Source organism: Branchiostoma floridae, chromosome 5 (genome assembly GCF_000003815.2).
Source record: "Branchiostoma floridae strain S238N-H82 chromosome 5, Bfl_VNyyK, whole genome shotgun sequence".
NCBI lineage: Eukaryota > Metazoa > Chordata > Leptocardii > Amphioxiformes > Branchiostomatidae > Branchiostoma > Branchiostoma floridae.
This window is the reverse complement of record NC_049983.1, coordinates 13,584,240-13,604,410: the sequence shown is the minus strand read 5'-3', so window position 1 is coordinate 13,604,410 and position 20,171 is coordinate 13,584,240. Positions and strand designations below refer to the sequence as shown.

The following is a 20,171-nucleotide window of genomic DNA, read 5'->3' as shown; positions in this document are numbered from 1 at the left end:
GGTTAAAACTGATTCAAAAAGTCTCTCTAGTATTTGACCATGCCTTTAATTTGGAGACTTATCTGATAATTTTTATTTTATCATTCCAGTGGCTGATCCAGAGATCAAGAGAATTGGGCAACATTATGATAGAACACATCATGGCCACCAGTCGCAAGTTCAACCGTAGCATCTGTCAACAGTACGATGAGATCGTCAAGACCATAACATCCCACACTGAGACCACCAAGGACCTGGTGGCCCTCCAGAGGTACAATGATGCCCTGAGGACTGGGGAACTTCTGGTGCTCAGGGTATGTGGAGTTATATGCAACCTAGTTTACAAAAGTGGTTATTTGAATAGAAAATATTAGCCTTGAGTTTTGAAACATCTCTTTCATATTTTGTTACTAAGTCATTCTCCATATTTTTGACTTAAATCAATTATTTTCAGTACAATTATTTCATTGCTGCTGTCATTCCAATGCTGTAGGGTCTCTTATGCTAGAGTCACACTCTTCTTTAACTTAAAGATGCCTTCATTCTAGACCTTATTGCTGTCTTGTTTCTATAATCAATACTTATTGATATCATGTCTGTATCAAATTTGTGTAGAAGATGCTGAGGATAATTTCCATTCAAGTGTTGTATGCACCCTACTTGCTTCTTGCATTATCACCATTGATTTTATTCACTTTTGCACTCCGTAAATATCAATGCCTGTTTTTATTCAGAGAATAATGTTCATTGTATTTTGCTACCTGCTCTCACATTCCAGCTTGCCAATGAACAGAGCAGTGCAAAGGTTTATGTTTGTTATTTCTTCATGTTTGTGGTTTGGGAACCAGAGGAACTTACCATGGGTGAAGGTTACCAGATTAACCCTAAGTTTATGTCCCCTGTACACACCCTATGTTTATATCCCATGTCCGTGTAACGTTACAGCCTAAGTGCCATCCCGTTTGCAGGATCTGTGCTGGGCTGGTTTAAAATGAGCTTAGATCCCCAAAATAAGAAAGGTTTGGGGTTATGTGAAAATGGAGGGAAGAAATATGTTGTACCAGGTATATGAGCAAACAAAAAGATGTCGGTACTGTTGTCCAACCAAGTTTCTTGCATTTTCACACAACCCCACCCCTACAATCCTAAATGTCCTGTCCCTATGTCTGCACTAGGTGCTGATACTGATACTGATTGCTAATGAAAGAAATAAAAAGACATGTGATAACAATTCAGTGGTGGTGCTTGGGTTATCTGGAGCTTAAGTTGATGGTAAATACATGTTGGTGTCAATTGGCTGTACAAGAAAAAAGGCTCAGAAGTCAGAACTATAACCAAGATGTTTAGATATCTAAAAGAGGTATTTTTGATCAAGATCAGGTAAAAAGATCAGAGTAGAATGCTCTTATTTATGAATATGAAACCTTTTGACAATCAAGGTTTGATTGGCAGTTTTGGTTAGCAATTAAACCAGAGTAGAATGAATAGACTTGGACATCTACAAATGGTCAATTACAACTTTTAATGCAATGTGTCTGTTACCCTTTCCTAGGAAAAACTTGACATTGCAGCAGGTAACCTTCTCTTCCTGATGGAGTATGCCTACCTGCCTAAAGATGACATCTACCTGAACCACAACACCTTCACCTGGCCTGAAAGGATCCTACCTATCATCAGAAACAGGTACGGCAGATAAACAATCAACATACAGTATTCAGGGCTCAAAATACTGGGTGCATGTGCACCCAGGTGCACCCAAAATTGGAGCTGTGCACCCAATTATTTTCTGTGGGTGCACAGGGTGCACCCAAATATTTTCTTAGGTTTTCTTTATATTTTCTTAGTATGTAAAGATATCAAAGTATACTAGTATACATCATATTCTTGACATCTAAGTGTTAGAGAGATAACAAAATATCTGTCATGGTACTTGTTTAAGAATTTGAAAGTTTGTAACTAAGTTTTGCTATTAGGTTATTACTTAAATTTAAGTGATGCACCCAATTTCTTAAGCTGGGTGCATCAGTGCACCTGATCCATAAAATGAATTTCGAGCCCTGAGTATTTATGGCATCAAAGCAGTGCACTGTCTGCAGCGCTGCAGCAACATATAACTATATATGACAATAACAAAGTGTATATTTCTGAACCTGTCTTTCATACATTTACATTGCATGTAAAACATGAGATTCCAAGACTCCATTGTTGCTAAGCAGATACCTTTTGGTACAAAGATAGAAAGTAAGATTATGACATTCTTGATGGATAGCAAGGACTGGAAGATTATCTCCCTGACATGTGTTCCCCATCCTTCCAGTGAGATGAGGTTGATAAAGGAGCATGACATGGCAGTACAGAAGCTGCTGAAGTGGCAGGTGGACTTTGTGAGCAGGCTGGATGAAGTGGCTAAACAGGTGAAGGACTTCCAGAAGAAGGACCGCATGTCTGAGGCACACAACTACATGGAGCTTCTAAATGACATTGGAAGGAAACTCAGGGAGTTTCAGGAAGAGGTGAGAGCTGCATATTTTGTGTTTGAGGTTAAATTTTTATTACAGATCTCCTACAAAAACATACAGGTGTTTGCCAGTAAAGGCTTTCCCAATTCTACAGTTGCAAGTTTGATGATTCATAAGGCCACACCAATTTGATTTCTTGGTTCACGGATTTTTTCATAAAAAATATGGAGCGAGAGGGCGAAATGAAAATAAAAATTGTAAAATGGTTGGGTAAAAGGTGACAGCTAATCCAAAACATAATGAAAAAACGTTTTCAGCTTGAAAAAAGTACAAAAACACTATTATTGTACAGTAACAGCACCTGTACCCACACTTTAAGGAGCTTATAATTTAAAGGCCAATTTGCTACACCAGAAAGTTGGTAAATGGTTTCATTAATGCTGAAAATTTGCTGAGTGGTAATTTTTATTTTTATTTTATTTTCCAAAAAATAGGAGCGAGCGAATCCGTGAACCAAGAAATTAAATTGGTGTGGCCTAACTTACAAATGTAAGAAGAACAACAATAGCCATAAATAAGGTACTGATTACTGCAGGAAAAAAGACAGAAAAACCAGAAGATTCTCCAATAGATGAGACCGTCACCCCATCCACATAGATCCAAATAGATCGATGTATCCCTCACTATATCTTGACCTCCATCTAATCCATTATTCTTTTACCTTGAAGAAAAATGAGATCAACATGGAGGAAATCCTGCTGGAGACAGGGGCTGTCACAGCCTACACACAGATCCAGGAGATCATGAAGGCCAAGGAGCCGTTCGACCGGCTGTGGCAAGCTGCCGTCACCTTCCACTCCGAGCACGACAAGTGGATGAACGGTCCCCTGCTGCAGGTCAATGCTGAGGAGGTGGACGAGGAGGTACCGTCTTTTTTTCTAAAACTCATTCACAAAAAGTTTTGGTGTAGGTTTTTTTTTTGCTCTTAATGTGATTCTTAAAGAGGAACATTTTGTTGAATCCTGGACTGCTTGATACTCAGTCATTTCAAGTGGGAGTTGATATGTCTCAAGTGACAAACAGCTTGTTCACACCTGTTTTGTTCTTTCCTTTACACAGGTTCAAAACCTATGGCGTACCAGCTACAAGCTGACCAAGATCTTCTCCCACCCTGACTACATGGGCCCCCTGAGGGCAGCTGCCACCATCAAGGCCAAACTGGAGAAGTTCAAGATCAACATGCCACTCATCAGGGCCTTGTGCACCCCGGGTATCAAAGACAGGCACTGGGACATGATGTCTGACAGGGTTAGTGCAATTTCTCTCATGCGACATCTGATTGTGATAGGTCTGTCCTTGGTGCTGAATGGCAGGCTGCTATAACATGAGCAAACAGCAATGGAAAAGCCACTAAGGCATAGCTTGCCATGTTGGAGAAATGAATTACTTTGCACACAGTATCATCAAATTGTAATCTACAGGATCTGACCATAGTGATGGATATGCTGTTTCAGTAGACATTTCCAAGCAGGTTTACTACTAGTACTAGTACTGCTTTGCCTTGAAGCAGTTTGAGAATAGTGAAAATTTCCATAACCTGGTCATATTTTGACTATAGATGACAAACATATTATGACAAGCATATTTAACAAAATGAGAAGAAATAAATATGATTTTTGCCTAATATCACGCCTGAATGCAACTTTTTATCCTTTGCCTCCAGGTTGGGTTTAACATCGCCCCTGAGCAGGAAACGCCCCTGTCTGAGGTGCTACAGATGGGCCTGGAGAAGTATGTAGAGGAGCTGGCAGAGATCAGCTCACAAGCTGCCAAGGAGTATGCTCTGGAGAAGGTACAGTCAAGGGTTAAATTCAGAAGTAAACATTATGCTTTAAGTCAAGCAGGAACTAATCTTATTACTCAATGCTTTGATCAGTTTTTTACAAAATGTCTCTCAATGTCTTGTAGGCTTTGGTAAAAATGAAGAAGGACTGGGGGAATGTCCACTTCAGCTTTGTGCAGTACAAGGACACAGGTATCCCTATCCTGGCTGCACTGGACGATGTACAGGTTCTGCTGGACGACCACATTGTCAAGACTGCCACCATGAGAGGGTCTCCCTTCATTGCTCCCTTTGAAACACAGATAAAGGAATGGGAAAACAGACTGGTAAGTCCTTACTGTCTTTTGTCTTTTTCATGTGTATCTGATAGTCATTGATCAGCATTCGAAATTTCCAAATAGTTTAGTTAAGTTGTACATATTGTATAAGCTTATATTTTTGTTCTCTCTCTGAAGTATTGATACCCTTTGTTCTCAGCATCGCATGAGAGCCATCCTAGAGTCCTGGCTCCATGTCCAGGCCAGCTGGCTGTATCTGGAACCCATCTTTGGCTCAGAGGACATCCGCAGTCAGATCCCCCGGGAGGGCAAGATGTTTGAAACTGTGGACAAGCACTGGTACAAAAACTCTCCAATAATACTGTTGAAGTTGACGCCTGCATAGTTAGAGTCCACATACGTGCTGTATGTTAGCAGCTCCAAATTTTAAGGTTGACTGATAATGCACAAGCCTCTTGATAGCTGTAAGTGATTTCATGTTTTGTTTTGTTTTTGAAATCCATAAAATTGTAGAGACACTTTAGGTAGCTTCATCCACTTGTCTATGATTAACGATAAAACAGGAAGACTTTCTGTCACAAATCTTGGCCATTATTGAATTCCCTTCTCCTTGCTGTATTACAGGACAGGCATCATGCTGGAGTCAGTGAAGGACACCAATGCTCTGGTGGTGACGTCCCAGCCTGAGATGCTGGAGAAGCTGCATGAGGCAGAGTCCCTGTTGGAGGAGGTACACAGGGGGCTCAATGAGTACCTGGAGAAGAAGAGGCTTTTCTTTCCTAGGTAGTTATATAGTAAAGTTGCTAATCTTACATAAGACCATTTTGCAAGTCAAGAGTCTGGCTGTCTGTTGAGCAAAATTGTAGACTTTTGGGGGGGCTTCATTGACTGTACCAGATTGAATGTTTGGTTGATATCTATTCTATGCATGGTAACCATCATAACTTCTATATTAATCACAATGCTGTTTGGTCTTGTGAATCTATGGTCAATTGGCCATATACGAATGCTATATATCTTAATAATGGAAAAGTACAGTCACAAGAAGGCAAAAACAATAATTATGTTAGAATTATACTGCATTGGAAAGTTGCAAAGAATCTTTCCTTTTTCTTCATCAGGTTTTTCTTCCTTTCAAATGATGAACTCCTTGAGATTCTCTCGGAGACTAAAGACCCCCTTCGAGTGCAGCCTCACCTGAAGAAATGTTTTGAAGGCATTGCCCAGCTGACCTTCACCCCTGACAAGGTCATAACAGCCATGGAGTCTGCAGAGAAGGAGCAGGTGACCTTGTGTAGGCAGATCATCCCTGCAGATGCCAAGGGACTGGTGGAGAAATGGCTCTTCCAGGTAAAACTTACATCATCGGAGTGACACTCAACTGCACTTAGTCCTAGTTGGTCTGGCTTCTTAAACTTTAGAATAAAGCATAGAATCAGTCATAGAAAGACTAATTAGATTGTCATTAGAGTGCAAGTTTCTGTACAGTAAAACGTAGAGAGCATAGCTGATACACATTTACTATTCTGCCCGTGTCCAATGGCTTTCATCCTTTGTGAATGTCTGAGCACAGTTCACACTGATGGGGGTTATTGGACAAGAGTAAGACTTGTGGCTCCAGTGTAGGACTTAGATAGATAGATTAGCATTGAATGGAACTCTTCATTCTGTATTGCTGAGAGACTTTGTGGAAACCAACTGTCGAGGTTCAGAGGTCAGGGGTCGTCAGTGTGTCTGTGTGTCTACCTCGTGTTCTATGGCTTTCATCCTATGTGAATGTTATCGCACATGTTCACATTGGTGGAAGTCAAAGAAGACGTGTGTGGAAACTCACCGCTACTAACAGACTCACTGCATGAACTGCTGCAGCCAGAGGTTTCATGGTTTTCCTGACAGCTTGTGTAACAACTAACTGCAACCGCTGCATGTGGGGACTGTTGATTCATCGGTGGATACTCACAAGTTGAACGGTGGTTGGTAAGGATTTCACAGTAACTGCTGATGCTGCTTACGATGGTCCCTGTAACAACTGGGTTGTTGCAGACTTTGGAAGCCTGTTAACCAGAAAATATAACTTTCTGTGAAGGTAATCATCATCATCTGTTGTCCCTGTTAACAACCATGTTGTCAGTGTGTGGGTGTTGTAACATTTTCACACTTAGTGTTTCTTTACTAACTGACCAGAACTACCACTAAGCTCAAGTTTTGATAGCATGTAGAACAATAACATTTCCTGATGACATTTAACACATTCATGCCTTATCTATGAGCTTAAACATCTGATAGGATTCAAGTTAGAGTATGAATGAAATATTTGCTTTCAAACAGAAGATGCATAATAAGATGTAGATGTTACAATCTTTAATACTTTCAGCCTATATTCTGTTAAGTAGTTTAATGGGTAATGTAAGAGTAGTGATTTAGCAGCTAAGGATATCTGGAAGGGCAAGAATGCTGTTATCATGACCTTTGTTTTTGCCAAATTGTGACAATATCAAAATATACGTGTAACTGTTATCATGATGACACAACTTATCACATACTTTTTACTGTATAAACAATAAACCATTGTGAGTGTGGGCCGAGTATCAAGGTATATTGTAGCTGCTAGACAACTGTTGCTTGCACACTGTACTTACTATGACTGTCAGGCATATCAAGTAAAACCAGTGTTCAGGATAGAAAGTACTGATTCAGAATATACAATTTGCTGGTCAAAGTACAAGACTTGTTATGCAATGAATTATGTTAATATATACCTGGAGTCAACTTTGTGGTGCTGTTTGGTAACAGGTGGAGGAGGTGATGAAGCTGAGCCTACGTGAGGTCATGGAGAAATCCATCCAGGCCTACCCCACCACCCGGCGGGAGGAGTGGGTACTGCAGTGGCCAGGACAGGTGGTGTTGGCCACGGGCCAGATTTTCTGGACAAGTGAGGTCACAGAGGTCAGTGCACTCTATTGGAAGGAAGAAACAATTAAAGAGTGTCTTTTTGAGAGTTTTCAATTAACATTTCTTTTTAGATATTGCAAAGTTCCAACTGCAACTATATTGCTTTCCTCACAAACAAAATACCAATTTTTTCAACACCTTCAATTAACATTTAATATACATTTTATACTCCAGGCCATAGGAAAACAGAGTGGTGTGAAGCAGTACAAGGAGACCTGTGATAAACAGATTGAGGACATTGTGAAGTTGGTACGTGGAGAGCTGACAAAAATGAGCAGGATCACACTGGGGGCACTCATCACTATCGATGTCCATGGTGAGTAGAGTCTTCTTTCTCTTACAAAGTCTAACTTAACTCTTCTACAGAGATTTTCATCTAAAGTCGTCATAGAAATTAAACTTGAAAGCTATGGTCACATTTATTGATTCCAGAGCAGACTACCATAATACCAGTAATTATTGAATATCGACAATATTCTGCATTTAGGATTAAAACTCTTTCCTCTTTCCATTTTCAGCACGAGATGTAGTGACCAGTCTGTGTGATCAGGGAGTTACCAGCTCCAATGACTTTCAGTGGATCAGCCAGCTGAGGTAAGAACACTTCCTACATCAAATCTTTGATATCACAGAACCACACAGACTGCTTAACCCTTAGCACACTGAAGTAGCAATTTGGCTACCAATTTTGTATTGGTCATGGGGTTTGACAGAAGGTCTTTTATGTTTACAGAGAATATAAACATTAATGTGTAGAAGTAATGCACCTTTGTCATTGTTTGATTTCTATAAACAGATACTACTGGGAGTCGAAGCTGGTGCAGGTGCGGATGATCACCACTACTGTGCCGTATGCCTACGAGTACTTAGGGAACACAACTCGTTTGGTTATCACACCACTCACAGACAGGTGCTACAGGTGAGGTGCACATTGTCTTGTAGTAAAAGGTATTTCCTTCTGCCTAGGTTTATATAGTCTTTACATTGTAGACAATCAGTTAAAATGAGTTACAAATATCCGTTATCCAATGTTTCACTCTATATCACTGTACTTTGTCCACTTTTCATACCTTATCTGATAGATGCAAGGCCTTCATTAGTTACCAGAGCAACCTTCTGGAATATTACAGACACAATGATGCATCTAGTTTAACAATTGTTTCTCCCAACAGAACCCTGATGGGTGCCCTGCTGTTGAACCTTGGTGGAGCTCCGGAAGGTCCTGCTGGTACAGGCAAGACTGAGACATGTAAGGACCTGGCCAAGGCTGTGGCTAAACAGGTCAGTCATTCACATCTTTATAGTTTAAAAAGAAAAGCCAGAGAGACTCAAATCAATGGTAATGATATGTATGTCCCTTATGAGAAGTACTTATAAGTCAGGGTGGCTAACAAAGAAAATTTATGTCCTAATTTTATGTAGTTTTGATTTCATTTTCAGCAGTGAATGTACAAAAGGATATTAAGCTTCCATGAATCTTGTGCTAAAAAAAATCACCAACTTGTTTACTTTGTGCACAGTGTGTGGTGTTCAACTGCTCGGATGGGCTGGACTACAAGGCCATGGGGAAGATGTTCAAGGGACTGGCTCAGTCTGGAGCATGGGCTTGCTTTGATGAGTTCAACCGCATAGAGCTGGAGGTACATGACTTTCTATTCTCTAACACGAACACAATGTTTGTTACAACATTATCTGTAATATTTTCATCACAGTGCAACTTGATCCCAAGCACGCTGTTTCATGTTAATGTTGGCCATCATTTCAATACAAAGAAATTGACTTGAACTTAAAGCACTTGCAAGATGCACATATACTGTCAAGTATTCTTCAGAATAAGAGAGCCTTCTCTAATCCCACTTGATTTGACCACCCTTGCAGGTACTTTCTGTAGTGGCCCAGCAAATCCAGACCATCCAGCGAGCAGTGAGTGAACACCTGAAGGTGTTTGTGTTTGAGGGGACAGAGCTGTCGCTGGACCCCTCCTGTACCATCTTCATCACTATGAACCCTGGGTACGCCGGCAGGGCAGAACTACCAGATAACCTCAAGGTCAGTTCAGTGACAAGAAACAATTGGAAATGTGTCAACATTTTATTCAATGCTTGCATATTCACTATCCAATCTTTAAAAAGCTTGTCTGCCATTCTGTAATAAGCCACATATCATAGGGAGAAGGTTATTCCTTAATCGTAAACAATATTTGGTACATCTAAACACTAGCATGATGAACAGTTTGTCAGTAATGTTGCCCAGCAAGTATTAGATACAATGTATTAGACAAATGCTCTTCATGCTTTGTTTTGACATAAGATCTAAACATACTAATGCAGAATCACTGAAATTTCTGCTTTCACATGTATCATACCTTTGTGTGCTTTCCCAGGTTTTGTTCCGCACTGTGGCTATGATGGTTCCAGACTATGCCCTGATCAGTGAGATCTCCCTGTACTCCATGGGGTTTGTGGATGCCCCCAGTCTGGCACACAAGATTGTAGCAACGTACAGGCTCTGTTCAGAACAGGTGAGACATGTGTCTGTCACATACCGGTATCACATGTATGATTTTCAAGAACAACACACACCATGATATTTAATGTTCTAACATGCTTCATGATTGTAATGTACAACAAGGAATTGATAAAAAAATATGAGAAGCTGATTTTCTGTTATTGTATCCGTACAGTTGTCCTCTCAGCATCACTATGACTACGGGATGCGAGCAGTGAAGGCGGTGCTGACAGCAGCTGGTAACCTCAAACTGCGCCATCCCGACCAACCAGAGAATGTGCTGGTGCTTAGGTCAATCAACGAGGTTAACCTTCCAAAGGTCAGTAAACAGATAGATGTTCTAAGCCCTGTATTCTTGTTGAAGTCTATTGTTGATGTTAGATGCTACAAGAGAAGTATGTACGTGTAGCCGATATAACTGCCCTTCTGCATAACGCACCTGTCCAGCTTTACAGACAGGCAGTGATTAAGTGTGGATATCTATTCTTATAAAACTTAGAAAACAATTTAAATGATAAAAATGGAAAGTTTGTACCCATGTTGATATCATGGAGATTTCCTCATGCTTATCTTGTCCAGATGTATATCTGTAGGTATTTGACCTTGTACAGTAGTGGACCTGTCCTTGGTGCTGAAAGGGCCTTGTTTGCAGCAATGAACTCAGGTGGTCTTCATTAAAACAAAAGCATAGTGTTGCAGTATTGATTGAGTCACCAACAATAATCCCTTTTTTCTCTTTCCTGCCAGTTCCTGTCCCATGACATCCCCCTGTTTGAGGGGATCATCTCCGACCTGTTCCCAGGGGTGGTCATGCCGAAGCGAGACTTGGGCAGCCTGGAGACTGGTCTGATCAGCAACATCCGCAGCAGGGGGCTGCAGCCAGTGCCCTGGTTCATAGAGAAGATTGTTCAGGTATGGATGCTTTGATTAAGGTAGAGAAATAGGGATACCAGAGAGGAATGAAATGGTCAGGCCTCTTGTCTTGTTTTGATTGCCCTTTTTATTTGTTAAAAGATATTTCATGTTGAGATAATAACTTTTATTGCACAACAATTGTACAAGGCACAAAGTATGGAGAAACTGCTATTGTTGAGATTCTATCAATTTGATTGACAATGATAGCTCCATCATGGGTGAAATATCTTGTTTTGTCTTACTTCAGATCTATGAGATGATCCTGGTAAGACATGGGTTGATGATTGTTGGAGACCCCCTTGGTGGCAAAACAAGTGCCTTCAAGGTCCTTGCTGGAGCTCTGGCAGACCTGGAGAAGGAGGGGTATGAGGAGAACAGGGTAAGCACAGGATAGAAGTTACTGTAAGGCACGTTAAGAAGATACCATTTATATAGCTATGATCATCATCATCATAGTCCTTTTCGTCCTAACGGACGATCTGTTCAACGCTGATGGGCTCATCTATGATACAGAAGCTATGATACAGAAAAGAAAACAAAAGAATTTTTAATTTCAAGTTAATGGCTATTTTGTGATACTTGTAAAATATGATAACATGGCTGATAACGTTCTGTCTTTTTTCAGGTTGAATATTGCATAATGAACCCCAAAGCTGTCACCATGGGCCAGCTGTATGGACAGTTCGACCCTGTATCACATGAGTGGTCAGATGGTACGTGAACCAAACTATTGTTTCATATGATGATCCTGTTATTGATATTGATCCTTAGAAAACCTAGAAAAATGAAAAGTCTGTACCCATTTCTATTGATATCATGGTGATCTCCTCATGCATAGCATGTCCAGATGTATATCTGTTGGTATCTGAACTTGTGCAGTAGTGGACCTGTCCTTGGTGCTGAAATGACATTGTTTGCAGTCATGAACTCAGTAACCCATTTATAATGTTTTTTCTTGTCAATACTGTAAAAGCAAACTTTTCTATTAAAACTTGATAAACAGACATGTCTGATTTGAAATATTAAATGTACAATTTTGCCAATCAAAAAATATGCTTTTCTATGTATCCATTCATAATTGTAAGCAGTTTTGGAACCTTGCACCTCTTTAAATACAAATGTGATTAACCAATGAATCTGCCATTGCAGGGGTGCTAGCTAATGTGTTCAGAGACCATGCCACCAGTGTGACAGACTACAGGAAGTGGATCATCTTTGATGGACCAGTAGATGCTGTCTGGATAGAGAACATGAACACAGTCCTAGATGACAACAAAAAGCTATGCCTGATGTCTGGAGAGATCATCCAGATGAGCTCAAAGCAAAACATGATCTTTGAACCAAAAGACCTGGAGCAGGCTTCCCCAGCCACAGTCAGCAGGTAAGGCTGTGTCAGGACCTTGTGTGAAGTGTAGCATCTGTGTTCCCAGTCTAGGAAAGGAAAATAGCAACATTGAGTAGTTTTTGAAACTCGACATGATAGGTATCATGTAGGGCTGAGGAGAAACGGACTGGCATTTAAATGTTTACCCGTGCGGTACAATATTTCAGATCAAACAACTAAAAATTACTAAAATATGTGGACATTGTTTGAAGAATGACAGAGCTGTGTATCTGTATCCCCACAGATGTGGTATGATCTACATGGAGCCATCCCAGCTGGGTTGGAGACCCCTGGTGACCTCATGGCTCCAGCTGAAGCTGCCTGAGAGCCTGACCAAGGTACAGGCCAAGACTGTGGAGGTGAGACATCCCCCCCCTTTTGTGGCTGATGACTTTTAGGAACTTGAAAGTCTGTATCCCAGTAACTTTTCGATTGCTAAATGTACCTGTACATTTTTTTAGTAGCTGTTTTTTTTTAAAGATTATTTTCATCAGATAAGCTAAAGATTATTTTCGGTTTGAGTTATGATGTGCTAGATGCAGTTCCCAGTGAGCTCTTCCATCCAAACCATACTTTTTGAAACATATCGTATACAGTTGTAAGTACTTGTTCCTGAGGGTTACACCGGATCCAATAACAATATCTTCTTTTTCTTCCTCCCCAGTTGATGTTTGAATGGCTGCTGCCCCCCTGTCTGCATTTTGTGCAGAAGTCCTGTCACCAGCTGGTCAGGATCTCCCCCATGCACATGACCATGTCCATGCTTCAGCTCTACTCCATCCTACTAGATGATCTCAAGTAAGAACAAACTGCTGTTGAAATAAACGCTATGGGATCATTGTCAGTTTTCTGGTTTCAGTCCAAACATGATATGAAAAGATGCAATCTATTGAAAACAGTAAACAGTGGATTAATCTGAATTAAGTGAAATTTAATATATCTAAATGCAGGTGTATCCATTCAAAATATTTGCAGGTGATTTTAGACACATTCTACTTTTAGTGTAGGAGCTGAAAAAAAACTCTGTTTTCCACCTGGTAATTTGGATGAATAGTTTTCATTTTCTGCAGTTTTGGACATCAGATTTTTTATTTTCCTCGGAAATGCATACATAAAGCATACAGTCCCTCTGTAGGATTCTTGATCCCTGGTACATCTTATCCTATAGAATTTCTAAAATCCAAGGAATATCAGCAAGTATTTCAGAGAGACAACCTTTATATCTCCGGGTACATTTGTATTTTCCTTGCAGGCAACTTGTAAGTGAAGATAATGATGATGATGATGAGTGGAATGATGACAACATGACAGAAAGTACTGAACCTACCAAACAGTCAGTATCTGAGGCCAAAATACAGGAGGAGCGCACCAACATGATCATCTGTCACTTCCTGTTTGCCCTGGTCTGGTCGGTGGGAGGGGCTGTGGATGCTCCGTCTCGAGAACTGTAAGTCACACAGATAATTCCTGTCTTCCCAATATTGTAGACTGGAATTATTGTACTTGCAAGTTTGAAAGTCTTTGCATTCCAATCACTATTCTTCTTTGCCTTTCTAGGTTTGGAGAGTTTTTCAGAAGCCTTTGTGACTCTGAGACAGGAAAAGGCAAAAATCCAAGGTGGGTCCAGCAACTTGATAAATAAATTTCTTTTCTCAAGCTAAAGTAAGTTTATTCCAGCCAACTATAATAAATTTTGGCTAGAAAAACATACCTTAGCAATAATATAGTAAAATTGCATTCACTATATGGGGATTTATATATATGAAGCCATATCAATTAAATGACAATGACAAAATGTTTCCTTTTTATGATATCTAGACCCAAAGACCTGAAGGTTGCCCGCAGCCTGTTCATGCCCAAGAAGGACAGTGTGTACGACTTTGTGTACATGAGGAAGAACAACTTTGGATCCTGGTTCAAATGGCAGAGCCTGGTACAACCAGTAGACATTGCAGAGAAAGCACAGGTACAGCAACACTGTCTCCTTTTGTCCCCTAGACATTTTTTGCTGTATGTCATTTTTACCATAAACTTTAAAACAACTCAAGAGCATGCATACTATAGAATATGATAAGGCGTGTAATGCATGATTGAAAAAAGTCTCACATACTATCTTACAATACACACCAGCTACAATGTTTGATTAGGGTTGACAGAAAAACCTGTCTAGTTCAGGCAATAGTCTGGCTAGGGAATGGAAAAGGCTGTCTGAGCTTTTCTGCCTGTAGTTGTTCCCCCTGGCTTTTCCAGCTGTCTGGACTGGACAGGTTTTTCCAACAACCCTGTTGTATTGGAAATGTGTATGATTATACTTTGAAATCAGACAGTTTGTGAATTGATGCTAACTGTCAATTTTTATTTTATGTTATGCCTCACATAATGCTGGGAGTAGACCACAAAGGTAACTACTACCTCAAAACCATTGAGCCTTTGCATGAAAAATGCATGCAGCATCATGTTCTGAGCATGAAACCTAATGTTTGAAGGACGTGGTATTATGCTGGTAATGCATGACATACCAATTTTGCAAGCGTCACGCATATCTGCATGTGCATGTATAGAATGTGGAATGCAAGCCTGAAAAATCCCTGTCCATGTGTGCATGTAATACATATATAAATTTTTCGCAAATTCCAACAAATTCTAAACTTGCATTTAAGTCAATTCACAGGTCTTTCTGATGACTTGATGCTACCTTTCTTAAATTGAGCAGAATTGTAAATCTGAGCTACTTGCAATAGGAGTAGTAATTTTGCTTGATTTCTGCAGATTTCTTCACTATGTATGTATGTTCTTACCCCCTACATATGCTGTGTGCCACTTGCATGGTTTGCGCTGCTGTTTTTCCCCACCACTTTAAACCCTCCCCACTCACCCCAGCTGGATGATTTGTCAGTTCGAATCATGGTAAGAATGTAGCCTCAATGGTAATGTAAAATGTATGGCCATGTTAAGACTGCCAGAAAGATCGTGTAGAAATTACTGAAATTTTACATCAGATTGTCTTTCAGCTATTGATGAGTGGAATTAAGAGACATGAAATGAGACTAAACAAGTTTAAAATTCTGAAGATTTTTTAATGGCATTTGTATTTGAACGTTCTGTTGCAGTCTTGACTAGTCCATTGTATGGTGAAGGTGTTGGTCGGTATACTTTATATTAGCCCTATATATCTTCTTCCTTAATAAGATATTCTATATTTTCAAAACACACATTATATTAGTGCACTTCTAATTGCTATTTTTCTTTTTTAATTTGAAAAGGTGGGAAGGTGAAGGTGCATCATTATATTCAATGTAAAGACAACATGATAAATTTCCTGGTCAACTATTCCCATCAGTTTGGCATTTACTCACTGTAAAAATTCTCACAGGCAAGTGAGATCATCGTGCCAACGGTGGAAACCGAGCGACAAAGGTTCTTCCTGTCGTGGTTTGTCGGACGAGAGGTCCCCCTCCTCTTCGTGGGTCCCACAGGAACAGGGAAGTCTGCCATCACCAACAGCTTCCTGATGGGTCTGAGTAAGGACCGCTACATGATCAACATTGTCAACTTCTCAGCACAGACATCTGCCAACCAGACTCAGGATATCATCTTCTCAAAACTGGATAGGTAACGCAACATAACAATAAACTAACATGTGAAATGAAAAGCTGGACAGGATGCGCAACGCTTTCTACAGAATGAGAGATCTTATTCACATCCAGTTGATTGAGAATTGATTACCTGGAACTCTAGCCTTCATTGTGGTATTTTATCTTCATATTCTGGAGTTTGAAGGAGAAAAAATGAAAGTAGCCCAGGAAACTAGCCCTCTGTTGAATGACATCAGGTGTATCAGAGTCAACAATACTCCTTCAATTTAATATTTTAGAATATTTAATCATCAAAGATTCTGTATCTGTATCTGTATCTATATAGCCGGTATAACCGCCCTTCGGCGTAACACACCAGATTGACTGTTGTGATTCAGTGACATCAGTCACTGCACTGGAGTTATTTGGAAACTGTCAGTCCTTTTGCTAAATACCAAAAATACAGCTGATTCAATCTGATTTTCTGTTTTTGTGTGAATCTAGGAGAGGCAAAGGTGTGTATGGGCCCCCACCAGGCAGGAAGTGTGTTGTGTTTGTGGATGACCTGAACATGCCAGCCAAGGAGAAGTATGGAGCCCAGCCACCAATAGAGATCCTCAGGCAGTATGTGGACCATGGGTACTGGTTTGACAGGTAAGATATAGAAAAGATGATTTTGGCAAATGATTAAAATGTACTTATCCTAGCCTAGACTAGTCAGTACATTATTTGATTCCTGTCATCAAAGTTGAAATACATATAACACCAGTTCACCTTTATCCATAGGATAACCTTTATAACAATGTATTTAGGGATATCACGTCAACAGATGATGGTTCCAAACTGCAATATGTTGAAAATAGTACAATTTGAACTACCATCAATTGACTTCATATCCCTGGATACCCCATTTAGCAACACAATGGATATAGGTTACCCCACGAATAAGGTGAACTAAGGTTACTGCATTATTTATGAATTCCATAAATCATTTATATTGTAACATCTTTTGCACCATAGGAAAGACACAAGTAAGGTTCAGCTGAAGGACCTGATCATGCTGTCAGCCATGGGTCCTCCAGGCGGGGGGCGCAACACGGTGACCTCACGTTACCTACGGCACTTCAACATCATCTCCATCGACTCTTTTGACCAGGAGACCATGAAGAACATCTTTGCACCTCTCCTGGACTGGCACTTCAACAGGGGCTTTGAAACAGGCCTCAAGAGATTTTCTAGGGTGAGTGTATGTCCATAGCAGTCCGTAGCAAAGTTCATTAGACGTCCATTGGAAATCTAAAAAACTCTAACTTCATTTCACTACATTTTCTTGTATTTAAAGGTCAGAGTCTTGACCTCTGATATTTGGCCTTGGAGAATCAGCTAAAAGCCCTTCTGTCCAATCTTCAGCCAGTAACAAAGGAATTGCAGAATTTATACCTTATAAAGACATTTGTTTCACTATACATTTAATAATTAGATATAGAATGAATGACTCAAAACAACTTATTTCATTCCCCACCAGATCATGACATGGGCCACCACCGAAGTCTTCTCCCAGGCAGTAGCCAACTTCCTGCCCACCCCGTCCAAGTCCCACTACCTGTTCAACCTGCGGGACTTCTCCCGCGTGGTGCAGGGTGTGCTGCTGCTCAGCGCAGAGACCATGTGTGGGGGGAAGGAGGCAGAGTATAAGCTGATCAGGCTCTGGGTCCATGAGGTGTACCGTGTGTTCTATGATCGACTGGTGGATGATGAGGATCGGAAAACTTTCTTTGGCATCGTTAAGGTGATTCATCTTATACTTGTACTTTTATTTGAACATTGGTCAAACTGTACATCTCACTGCAATTGTGTTCCAGCATGACACAGATAATATCAAGTTAGCAATAAAATGCACTACATAGTTCAACCATAAACCAATTTGATGAAGGAGAAAACAACACTCATCAAGGATGCAACAAGCACTCTATATCACTTCTACCTTAAACTTTGTGTCTGTCTCATCATAAAGAGTCACCTTACAGTGTATAAGAAATCTTGCTAAAACACATTTTATTTTGTTGTCACAAGAGTGTGCATTATGATTGTAGAGAACTTCCCTGAAATATCTCTGATGGGACTGCAAATCTAAACTTATAATCTGTTTATCATTCGTCAGAACGTGGTGCAGACCCAGTTTAAGGAGAAAGTAAACCAGGTGTTTGGTCACCTGTCTGTGTCTAAGGAAGTGCAGGATGATGACATCAGGAGTCTGTTCTTTGGGGACTTCATGACACCAAGGGAGGAGGGGAAGAGATATGATGAAATCATGAACATGGAGGACCTGAGAATGGTGAGGAGATGAAGAGAAGAATTTATTGATGGACACAAATTTAGTGTTTTCCAGTCAGAAATATTTGAATTCATCATTGATACTTTCCATGTTATATACATAATGTAATGAAGTTGATGTTACTGTGTTGTTACCCAGACTATGGAGAAGTTCCTGGAAGACTACAACACCATGAGTAAGGCCCCCATGGACCTGGTCATGTTCAAGTTTGCCATTGAGCACATCTCACGGATCAGCAGGGTTCTAAAACAACCGAATGGCCATGCACTACTTGTTGGTAAGTCCAGAAGTACTGGTGGGTAGAGTTTTGAATTGAACAGTGTAATAGAGGAGATATAAGTTACATTGATTGAACAATTTCAAAAGATAAGAACTGAATATTAGTTATATGAAGGTGTTACATGTATAGGTGTTTCAAAGCATATGTTGCCACCCAATTTCAAATAAAGTCACAAAGTAGGTTTTGAAGATCCTCCCCTGACATACATTTTGTATGTACCATTTGATCTATCAGGAATTGGAGGCAGTGGTCGTCAGAGCCTGACCCGCCTGGCTGCCTTCATGGCAGACTATGAGCTGTACCAGGTGAACGTCAGTAAGACCTACACAGCCCATGACTGGAAGGAAGACCTGAAGAAGATGATGAGAAGAGCAGGAGAGGAGGGAGTCCACTCTGTCTTCCTGTTTGCTGACCATCAAATAAAGGTACAGTCTTCTGTCTACAAATTAACTGTAAACCTTTATTGTCAGAAAAAAATTAATGATGAGTGCTTTTGACTTTGGTTTCTTTACTTGTTAAGGCCCTGGGATGTTTAAATGTCACATTACAACATTGACATGTTAACCGTTAAATATATATTATCTTGTATAGGATGAGTCCTTCTTGGAGGATGTGAACATGATCCTGAACACAGCAGACATCCCCAACCTGTATGAGAATGAAGAGAGGCTAGAAATCATAGAGAAGGTACAGTTGCTAAGTTTAACAAAATCTCAGCTACTTTTTGTTGCAGTTAGTTTTTGTTCTATCTATATAATAATGACAAAATCTAATTGTAATGCATGGCTTTATATTTTTTTCGATAGTGTCATTGTCTAAAGTCATTGTTTCTTAATGAATGCTTAAGTACTGTAATGGTTCTTTGTGGTTATCAAGTGCACCAGTTTATTAACCCCTTCCTTTCTCACAGCTCAGGGAAGAAGAGAAGCAGGAAAAATCCCAGTTTACCACTATGGTACAATATTGATGTGATCGTGTGATTGGTGCATGATTTCAAATGGCTGTCTATAGGGCTCTTAACCCCAAGGATTGGGCTGGTGTATTGGGTATTTGCTGTGTTGTGCAGGTTATAATTCAAGGCTAATCTTAACATCCCTCCTCCTACAGTTGGTGTCTTGTGTGATATTTTACTATTTGATGACACAAGGACCCCCCCCCCATAATAACGGTTTATCCTGAAGGACATTGTTGGACTGCTGGTGTTAGATAAACCAAGAACCTTTGTAAAGATATCCAATATGATTTTTCCTTTTTCTCAAAAACAAAAGACTTAAGGCATTGATTTATTCTTACCAGTCTTGTTCTTACAATTCTTTTGAATCTTTTCTTTCCCCATATGCAGATGCAGCAGTTGGTACAGACGGAGCAGCAGCAGATTGAGACCACCCCACTCAACATGTACAACAAGTTCATCGAGCGTGTGCGGCGCCACCTCCACGTGGTGCTGGCCTTCAGCCCCATCGGTGACGCCTTCAGGAACCGCCTGCGGATGTTCCCCTCCCTCATCAACTGCTGTACTATTGACTGGTTTAAGGTCAGTAGATTCTTAAGAAACTTTACCGGAAATGTCCAGTTATTTTTGGCGAAAGAGTGAGCCATTAACAATGTTTAGAAATTCAAATAGTGTATGGATGGCAGTTTTTTTTATATGTTCAGTTTTGCA

The 20,171-nt window shown here is 40.2% G+C and overlaps 1 protein-coding gene across 1 annotated transcript in view; it reads left to right on the top strand.

Moving 5' to 3' along the window:
• LOC118416203 (dynein heavy chain 3, axonemal-like) overlaps positions 1-20,171 on the top strand; it is a gene marked incomplete in the record, with an annotated part of 48,280 nt that overhangs the window by 15,773 nt on the left and 12,336 nt on the right. The window contains 41 exon segments of the mRNA XM_035821284.1: positions 90-293; positions 758-784; positions 1,532-1,662; positions 2,297-2,492; positions 3,167-3,361; positions 3,558-3,746; positions 4,162-4,290; positions 4,407-4,607; positions 4,759-4,898; positions 5,184-5,342; positions 5,681-5,909; positions 7,353-7,505; positions 7,686-7,827; positions 8,030-8,105; positions 8,308-8,430; positions 8,684-8,792; positions 9,032-9,151; positions 9,390-9,560; positions 9,895-10,032; positions 10,195-10,338; positions 10,767-10,931; positions 11,182-11,313; positions 11,560-11,647; positions 12,084-12,315; positions 12,563-12,677; positions 12,983-13,116; positions 13,571-13,765; positions 13,876-13,935; positions 14,137-14,284; positions 14,711-14,719; positions 15,199-15,225; positions 15,692-15,930; positions 16,398-16,547; positions 16,914-17,133; positions 17,419-17,682; positions 18,055-18,228; positions 18,367-18,505; positions 18,743-18,933; positions 19,100-19,195; positions 19,419-19,463; positions 19,851-20,042. Coding sequence (XP_035677177.1) covers positions 90-293; positions 758-784; positions 1,532-1,662; positions 2,297-2,492; positions 3,167-3,361; positions 3,558-3,746; positions 4,162-4,290; positions 4,407-4,607; positions 4,759-4,898; positions 5,184-5,342; positions 5,681-5,909; positions 7,353-7,505; positions 7,686-7,827; positions 8,030-8,105; positions 8,308-8,430; positions 8,684-8,792; positions 9,032-9,151; positions 9,390-9,560; positions 9,895-10,032; positions 10,195-10,338; positions 10,767-10,931; positions 11,182-11,313; positions 11,560-11,647; positions 12,084-12,315; positions 12,563-12,677; positions 12,983-13,116; positions 13,571-13,765; positions 13,876-13,935; positions 14,137-14,284; positions 14,711-14,719; positions 15,199-15,225; positions 15,692-15,930; positions 16,398-16,547; positions 16,914-17,133; positions 17,419-17,682; positions 18,055-18,228; positions 18,367-18,505; positions 18,743-18,933; positions 19,100-19,195; positions 19,419-19,463; positions 19,851-20,042 — 5,991 coding nt within the window.